The 10,000-nt window shown below is 39.1% G+C and overlaps 1 protein-coding gene across 1 annotated transcript in view; it reads right to left on the bottom strand.

Annotated features, from left to right (window-relative positions):
* Positions 1 to 10,000, bottom strand: part of LOC138016638 (adhesion G protein-coupled receptor L4-like) — a 66,249-nt gene that overhangs the window by 47,966 nt on the left and 8,283 nt on the right. Inside the window, exons 2-3 of the mRNA XM_068863833.1 lie at positions 3,576 to 3,935; positions 1,701 to 1,759 (exon numbers count right to left, since the gene is read on the bottom strand). Coding sequence (XP_068719934.1) covers positions 1,701 to 1,759; positions 3,576 to 3,935 — 419 coding nt within the window. The remainder of the gene's footprint in view (positions 1 to 1,700; positions 1,760 to 3,575; positions 3,936 to 10,000) is intronic.

Below are 10,000 nucleotides of genomic sequence, written 5' to 3'. Positions count from 1 at the left end.
TGTTTGCGCTTTTTCTCGAAGCTTTATTGACTTTTTGCGCTTACACAGACGAAGCTGAAAGCGAATTTATACAAAGGATTCATCTTAGAAAATATGGCGCTACTATAAATTCAATTGACAAAGTAACGGGAAAGCATTCGCTTATGCACTTATGCACAGAAAGCCACAACCACAAACTCCTGGAACAGTTCCCAGCTTTTCGATTTTCGATGGTATCCAACATGACTACTTGAAGATTGCACAAAAAGGAAAGCTTGCTAAAGCTAAATGAATTTGAAGCCGCAAGGACATTTTTTTATCTCATTTAGCCCTCTACATTCTCTTTTAACTTAATATGTTCCACCATAGTTAATAGAGGGGAATGGTTTGGAATCTCGGCAAACATCAAAGCAGCAAACAAAGATGCCAAGATTTAGGTTGGAAAGTCCACGACCGTGCACAATCTTTTGTTTTGGGCTCATACACTATGCATGAATTACGTAATCAACACGTTTCTATTGGTTAGTTCCTCACTACGGAGTAAACAGCTATTGTGTTTTGTGCACGGTCAAGGCCAAAAACGAGAACAAAAACCTACAACAAAGAAATTTGCCGCGTTTCATAACCATTCCCCTCTATTAACTATGGTTCCACGTTTTTTTTTTTTTTTAATTTTTTATGTGTAAATCTTTTTTCCAGGACTTTGCCCCTTTTTCGAAGTTACACTTATCCCGGGTTAAGTGCTTCGCAGATGCCTTTTGCATCCACAGTGCAAGACCGAGAGTATGCCGATTTTATGGCACTATGGAATGTTCCACGCAATGCTTATTCGCCGATCAACTCGAAACTTCAACATTCCCCTCCCCCCCTCCCCCGGGCAAGCCCGGGCATTTGAACTTTTGAAGATTGGATCATTCAGATTCCCGCCCCGTCGGGCCAAAATGGTATTCAAATGCCCTATCCTATCGTCGGATTTCAAGGATTTGTCTGTCATACCCTACTAAAGAACAATCGTCGTCGGCTCCTGCCGTCTTTAATAAAGACCTTTTGAATTCCTTTCTTTGTGAGGCAATCGTTCGCAAATGCTACATCTCTTCCTTTAAACTCTTCCATGTCGTCCAAACACGTGTTTTATAGCTGTTATAGCGACTTCGGTGCCCGAAAAAAACAATCATTTGAAACTTGACATTTCCGATTCAATAGGCTACTTTCGAATTGTGCAGCAACAAAAGAACAGAGTCGAGGTTCAGGGGAATAATTAGCATTTTGTATTGTTCAGAAAAAAGGAAAATGCAAATTATTCCCCTGAACCTCGACCCTACATACATATATGAACTTTATTTAAACTCGAATTTCAGAGTAGCCTAAAGACTAATATCTTCGAGAACAAAAAAGAGAAAATCTATATACATACACAAAAATCTACATACATACATAAAGTAAGTCTATATACATAATTAAAAAGCTATTTACATACATGAAAAAATGTTAAATATACCCTGTTCTTTTGTTGCTGCACAATTCGAAACTAGCCTACTTTCCCCACCCCACGAAAGCAAAGGTCAAATTCCCGACTCCCCGGGCACAGAAGGTAGTCAAATGGCCGGGGGGGTATGTTGAAGTTTCCATTTGATCGCCGTATTAGCTGTAATTGCCCTTTGAGATCCGAACATTTAGTAAGAAGAGCGCTTAGCTTAGTCCACTGTCAAAATTTATGTTACCTTGTATTGTGCACATTCATATGTGTACTCCATATAAATGGAATTCGAATATTCGGAATCTAAAAAAGAAAGAAAGAAAGAAGAGGACAACTACTACCTTATTAACATAGGTGGCGAAGCAGGGCTGAGGTGGGGCAGGGGAATGCAGCCCGCAATGCCTCCAAAGTTTCTTTATTTGCTGATAATATTACTTGAGCGGCATAAAATTGGTTTAGCAAAATATTCAGTCTAGTGATCATTTTGTAAATCTTTTCATCAAAATCGTGCTTGGTGAAATACATGCAATGTGATGTAGGACTTTATTATTATTATTTTTTTTTTGTTTTTGTTTTATTTTTTTTTTTTTTCACTAAACTAGACAAAAAAGTGATTTGCCTTTGAAGAAACTGCCATGGTCCTTGTGTTTGTTAAAATGCTATTGAAAATGAAGCTGAAAATTATAGACTGGGAGAAAATGAATGTTAAAGGGACAATAATTCTGCTTTTAATTTTTTGGAAGTTTCTGCCATGGGTTTTTAAATAAGCTTAAAATATTACATCACCAAGGACATTTTTGGGGAAAATGACTAAGGTCGTGCATCTGGCTTGACGTACTGTGAATCCTGACCTCCAACCCTGCTAAGTCCTGAAACGATCAATGTAGCTATCACATACGGGAATGCTGATTGTGTCAGACGAAAAGCATTTTTCTTGATCACGAGGGCACTTTTAATAATCAAGAGGGCATTATTATTTGACCCTGATTGTAAAAGTTGCTTAGGTTACAACAGAATCTTTATCCACATATAAAATTAGCCAGTATCAAAAATATCATAATACTCTTTGTTTGTCCCTCCAAAATTTTGCATAACCATTGTTTTTATTTTCTCTTGGGACTTACAATGGTCCCAAGAGAAAATGGAAACAATGCTTATGCAAAATTTAGGGTGGGGGGGGGGGGGGGGGGGGGGGAGGGAACAAACAAAGGGTATGTTATGGGACTCTTGATACTGGTTAAAACGTTTTCACTTCCTAGCAGAGCCTTTCTTAACTCGACGAGAAAGAAAGGACTCTGCAGAAATCGTGTTAAATTTTTATTGATTATGCACAAGCCGTTGCCTGGAGACAGTCTCAAAGCCAGGCCAAGTCTCGATTGCACTCCAAGACGTCATATTGTTTTTCGTACTGAAGGCTCGATTTTGACATTCGCCTTGTCAAAAATACGATGTGCGCGCTGCCTAAACTGGTTTGACTGGAGTGACTATCCCGGAAACTTGGGCTGCGGCGACTTAACAGACTTGACACGATTTCTGCAGCGCCTCTCTTTCTCGATCTCTGCCGAGTTTTAGAGAGGCTCTTCTCGCAGGGTGATACATTTTAAGCGCTATTTCTGTTGACAGCAACGATTTTAACCAAATTAACGAAAGCACGATTGCTGCAATTTTAATTCTAAAGCTGTTCATTGAACTGATCGGTCAGTTTTCTTGCGGCATTGAACGGGCTTCCCTCAATAATTATGTGATAAACATGCAACCGCTGCGTCAATGTGCCTCGTCATCATATGTGAGTTGAGCTTCATTCGTTGGTTCTCTATTCTGCCCTTTGAGGTTTTTCTCCGGGTACTCCGGTTTTCCCCTCTCCTCCAAAACCTACATTTGATTTGATTTGCGTTAATTTGTTAATTTCAGTTTACAATGTCGACATCCCCAACTAGACCAATTAGTGCTCCAGCGCTATAAGACTAGACACTTCAATAAAGTTCCTTTTAATTTCTTTCCTTTTTTTCCTTGTGCAATTAAAGAATCTAGTTAATTTCACTAGTATTTTCAAAGTTTTCCAAATTGCCCTCGTCCCACCGCCTCAAAGGTAAACATACCTGAAAATGTTCTCACTTACCTGAGTTACAATCGTACATTCGTAAAACACTCTTTGAGCTGTTACAGCTTCTTGGTTGCAATTTCATTGGATATTTGCTTATAACGTAACATTGACCAGGCTGTGATTCTTCAAGAACTTCGTTGCAATTTTCCCAGATTGCTGAATTATTTAAGCCCCATTGACACTTTCCATCGGCGGTAAGTCTAAGAGCTGTCCAATATTCCCGGTTTGGATCATGGAAGAACGTTTTGGCATCGCAAAGTTGATCCAAAGTGCTGATTTTGGCCAGAGATTCCCCATTTCCAAGTACAGTTACAGCTGAATTCCAATTTTCGCTAGAGTGAACAGGTTCGAATTCGCAAGATGAACTGTATGTACCTGAGAATAAATAAACAACATCGATAGCAGGGGCAAATCCAGGGGAGGTGGGGGGGGGGGGGGTTAATAGGATGGCTATTTACCTGCTTTTTACTGTATTTTATGTTTTTTCTAGAACAGATACTGTTTACCTGACGCGAACATTTTTATTAATGATCTATTAATGCTTATCACATACGGGGCAAAATTACTGAATTCTGATTGGATGAAACGGAGGGCATATTTTCTTTATTACGTGAACACTTTTGTTAACCATGCAAGAGGGCATGATTACTTGATTCTGATTCGTTAACATATGCATATCCAGAGCAAGCGAGGTTACGAGCAGAATCTTCTGCCAGCTTCTGACTCTGATTAAACTGCTTTTCTCTGGTAAAATACAGTTTAATTAAATTAAGCTATATTTCTGTTGACAGCATCGATTTATTTACAGTATATACTTCGATTCTTTCACCTCACCCCCTTAGAATATTCCTGGATTCGCCAATGGATAGCTCTGTCATCATTCCATTTGAAAGATGGCTCAAACGTCAAACCAGTTCAATAATTTCAAGAGACTATCCCTACAGTTATACTGTTTCAACGTTGTTTCAAGTAAGTTGCGATTTTACGGAACAATCTTTAACGGAAACACCATGTAGATACTCTTATTTTCGACGTAATGGTCTCCATCATGATAGGCAAGTATACGTAACGGGGAAGCCCTTTAAAGGGAACCTCCACTAAAACAGGAATATATCTTTAAAATAGTAAACACAATGCTCACAATCAAAATTCTTCGAACGTTTTCCAATGTGATCGTTTGTATCCGAAATAAATAAATTTTAAAACGGTTGTGTTGGTTTTCAAATTTCCCGAGCGCCGCCATCTTGAATAATTGTGACGTGTCATGGTTGCCCTATTGTTTTAAAACAAAAGCTCTTTCGCTAGTGCTTATTCGCTGTCGCTAAATTTCATTCGCTAGCGCTAAACCTCATTTGCTTTCGCTAAAACTCGTTTGCTAGTGTTAAAGCTCATTCGCTGTCACTAATACACATTCGCTATCGCTAGAATCCATTCGATAAAGCGGTTTTCAAATGAGTGTCGTAAAACCAAAACCAAAGTAATTACTTTGGCCAATCAAAAAGGACGGAGACAATCCACTAAACCAATCAAAACTCGAACCAAATACACGTAGCCGACACAAAGCGCGGGAAAACGTGCACGCGTCGGCCACGATTGGTTTTGCTTTCACTTCTGATTGGTTGGAAAAGTGGCCAGAGAACTTTGAACCAATCACTGAGTGAAGTAGATGCAAAAACAAAGTAATTCGCTAATTACTTTCGACACTCAATTGAAAACCGCTCTATTGCGAAACCTTCTTCGCTGTCGCTAAACTCCATTCACTGCCGCTAATAATACACCGGCCATACTTAGTACTGTCTAACGCCAGACGATTTTACTTGTCAATGGGGAACCCCCAGGCGTCAATGGGTAAAAACTTCCCAATTGAATCCATGACTGTACAGACATGAACAAAATGCCGAGTGGAAAAGAATATCGCTGATTACATTCAAAATTCTCTTACATATCATTACATTCTCATTAGCTAGTTAAAAAACACACCACATACAACCTCAATGCAATAGGCTTACAAAGCAAAACCAAAATGGTACACTTAAATATAAATCTCTTCGCGAAAGAATGCTTTTGGATGTTTCAGAAAATTATCGCAAAATAATGCAAATAATGATGAAAGCAGGATGAAAGGCTCTTGGCGCGTAGACAGCTAAAGGCCAACCAACAGTTTGCAAACGGAGTTTTATGCAAATTACATTGACGATGAACGTTGGCCGTGCAGTGGCTGAATCGCAACCATATTCAGTTTTTTTCCCTCTTCTTTTTGGCCTTGGTGAACCAACGGAGATTTCTTCATGGTATTTTCCGTAGGTACTTTAAGTCAGAAAACCGGTAAGAATGAAATGAAATTGAGAAGGCGGGCGAAAAGAATAGATTGTGATAAACTGTAAGTTTCTTGAGACGAAAACATTTTTACACTGTGACGTCGCAGTGCGGCCCAGTGGCGGGGTTGCTCGCCTTGACATCCGGGCATTCCGGGTTCAAGACACTGGTTGAATTTGTTCCTGGTTGTCCCTGGTTCAACTTCTCAGCTGCACTTGTAAATAGCCAACTAGCTTGCTTCCCGCGGGCAGTCGGGATTCTTAACAGTTGTTGTTGAATGTTTCGTTCTGTCGTGATTGTGTTTCATGGGCTCTGAAAAGCCCCTATGGAGAGTGGTCAATTAATAATGTTTGCATGTATGTATCTTACAGTTCATGATCATGAATTCGCCGAATAGACCATTTTCGAATTCTCACGGCTGGACTGGATCTAGCATGAAATGGAGGCTAATGCGGACAAATCTTTTTAAATGCAAATTAATCTGCCCGCATTAGCCTCCATTTCATGCTAGATCTAGTCTAACCGTTAGAATACGAAACTGGCCTATTCCGTGGCTATATCACAAAGGGTCCATACAATCTGTGTGTCCGTTAATTACTGGGTTGCCAAACCCAGTCGGAATCTCGGTTTCATTTCGTGGGTTTTTTTGTTGTTTTTGTTATTTTTTTCCGTGTCGGGAAAAGTCTTGCCTGTCACTCCCCTGCTAAGTGGTGTCTTTGTGCATAGAGTCTTCTGTGCGTATTTTGTTAATAGGTTTCAGGGGGCTGGGGTAATGCGTATTTTGCTCTGCACAATTAACCTGTAATAGCGTCGAAAGTCATTGTAACGCGAATGGCGTTTTGGTACATCTTTAAAGAAAATATACCCATATGGAGCTCAAGAATGGAACTTCAAGACAGGTGGTGAAACATAAAGATCTGGAATCTTAAAAGCGACGAGTAATGGACTTCGACAGCGTGAATCTTTCGCCCGTCGAGCCGAAATCAAAATGAGCTGTACTTCTAATATTTCGCCAAGGTGGTGTTGCGCACAACACTGAAACCAAATGGAAATTTCTCTGGTAACTTACGGGTTCAACAAACACAGAGAAGGAATCGAACAACACAAGTAGATCTGTGATCTCTGTTGTGTGTCTCACAGTGTTTACTGAAGTCGCATGTACTTAAACAGGGGCACCCAACGAATGTCTTCCTCACATTATCTGTTCCCCAGATGGCTGGCAAAAATACAGGTGTTTCGATGAGCTGGCTGGGAAATGTTGTTATTGATAGAGGTTTTGCCTGGGAATTACTGACTGTTTCTAGCATTTCAACCCGAGCTGGCTGTAGAAACTCTGAAGACTGAAGACGACTAGAAAAAAAAAAAGGAAAGAACTCCTTCCCTCTCCCAGAGAATATTCACAAACATACGACGGCTCGTAAGAGTGACTGCGCTTGCGGAAAAAGACCTGTTTTGTCCCGGTTTTGTCGCTTTTGTTCGGTCGTTTTGGATCGAGGGATTTGAAAGCGCGCGGAATTCCTGGCTGGGAAACCAACCAATTTTATCTAGCTGGCTGGGAAATTTCTTGTGTGTCTTGCTGGGAAAAAGGAACAGATAATGTTCTCCCAGCAACACTGAAAAACACCTGAAAATGCCTTAATAACATTTATTTTCATTAACTGGGGTATAATAATACATTTTACAACAAATTGGTCGTTGGGTGCCCCTGCTTAAAGTTTGCCTGTTTGTCTGGCAAGTAACATTCATTTTGTACTCAACTCTGCAAAGGTTAAAAAAAATTGGAAATGTGACAGTGAAAAATTATTTGAATGAAAGCTTGTTGTCTCTTTTGTGCTTTATTATTTACGGTCAAGGTTCTTTCGAAAAGGGTTTGATGTGAACTGTCAGAAATTTATTTAATTGCATATGCTTTGTGATTGTGTGTTTCGCTTGCACGCACGCAACTGAAATAGAAAGGGTTTCTTGCCTCTTATAGCAAATGTGTTCCTTGTTTCAATAAATGTTTCGCTGGAAAATATTTCTGTGAAATTTCTAGCTTTTGTAAATTTATCATGTTGTGTAATTTTCGAGCTTAGCAAATTTGCATACATGTGTTGAAATGTGATACGGGGAGAGTTTTTGTGGTAACGCATCAGTCACGAAAATAAACAGGTCTGTTGGAAGCGTGCTTGAGTTTCAACAAAATGACCCCCAAAATCGGCAAAAGATTGTGACGCTGATGAATAATAAAGTAGCTGCTATTACCAAAACGATGGAATTACCTGGTGATAAATAACCTTGTCTTGGAGAGTAAATTTTTGATTTTCCAGAAACAATGGTCAACCTCTGAGAGTTGGGCGATTGTGAGACTGTGTTGAATTCGCACATTTCTTGTCAAAATTTATAACAGTTGAAAGAAAAAGAACCCCCCCCCCCCCCCCCAAATTGAAAAAAATTTCCCGGGACGCTACTCGTACCACAGGCAACCCAGTGTACCCTCACGGAGGGTCTAGTTATAATTTTAATCTCTCCATCTTTCACATAATTTCGATAAAATCCAAGGTATCATACTGTACTGCTATTATTATCAAGTATTATAAGAAAATACCTTTTTTCTTTATACCGGAAATGGTGTTTGAGGTAATTCTTGTGACTGAACACGACGAATCTTATGGATTTGAAGGGTTATTCTCCTTGAACGAAATATAAAATGAAATTCCTGTCGCGATCCAACTGAACACTGAAAATGGGCAACTCTATTCTGCCAAATAGCCTTAAGTTATTATGTCTCGGCTAAGTGATGAAAAACAATTCGTTCATCAACTTTAATTTAAAATGGGTGGATATAGGTGTTTACAAACACCCATACAGATCGGACGCGAATATTTTATTACACTTGCGAAATCAAACAATAAATTGAATACAGTAGAGATCTATATCAAACGTTAATTAGATACGCAGGAGTTTGCATTGAAATTTAATTCCGCTGTTTGATAATTCATCAACCCCAGCTGATTTGTATTGATCTACTTAGCTCTTTTTCCTACTTCCCCATTCGCAAGACTGAACCGCGCGAAATCAGCTATCGCCAATAAATGTTATTTTTCTCAAAAAAATATTTAAAGTTAGGGGACAACATACATCATTTTAAAGCTAAGAAAATAAGCTTTCCAACAGCATATAACTTATTTACAGCCAACTGAAACATTTCATAAAAGCGAAATTTGAACGAAAAAAATTAAGAGAAATAGAACATAAAAACTTTTTCCAGGCAAAATTTAGTGATTTTAGAGTTGATTACGAATTTTTGGCTGCAAAACTGAAATTTTCTTCAATTTATCTGCTTACTTGGACATAAATTTGACCGAAAACTGATGAAGCACGAGTATTTTTCGATTTTTTGGAGTAATCGGATTAGCGATCAATGCGTAATATGATAATGCAATAAAAGTGTCAAAATACAGTCAAATTTGCGTCCCGTTGCTAATGGCAACGGAAGAGATCGCATTACGAATAATTAAGCTCTGTTTGCCAAAAACCACCCAAATATATGACGCGCCAAAACGGACAAAAATACTTCCTTAATAAATATAAAACTTGTTCTTGACATGTAAAACTTGTTTCATATAGATACAACTAAATGTGGAAACATGCAACTTGTTCCCAAATAAACACAACATCTTGCAAATACATAAACGTGATATTACACGAGCCGATTTTTAACGCCGATCTTTAATCCATGTTACACGAGAGACAGCTTTTAACATAACTTTGTTGCGGCAACGGTGTGTTAAACGAGACGATTTTTAACGCAACATTGGACACAACACCTGAACCCAGGCTACTGCTCGACAAATATGGCGGACAATGAGTTAAGAACACAGCGGCTGAAAATCATTCAGGTTCTGTCGTTAGTGGACGATTTGAAAGATGAAAAGGAAGAAATCAGGAACGAATTATTTGGACGAGAAGTTGTGTTAGATGGAGGGAGGAAAGAGGGATATATCATCAGTTAATAAGAGAGTTAGCTCTTGACGATGTTGCGTTAAAAGTCAGCGGCGGGGGTTTTACACGCACCAACTCCAACAAAATTCGGGCAAAAATGTTGCAGGTTTTTGAATCGCTTTCAAAAACCTGCAACATGT

This window comes from Montipora capricornis, chromosome 9, assembly GCF_036669925.1.
Source record: "Montipora capricornis isolate CH-2021 chromosome 9, ASM3666992v2, whole genome shotgun sequence".
NCBI lineage: Eukaryota > Metazoa > Cnidaria > Anthozoa > Scleractinia > Acroporidae > Montipora > Montipora capricornis.
This window is presented reverse-complemented; position numbering and strand designations above follow the sequence as displayed.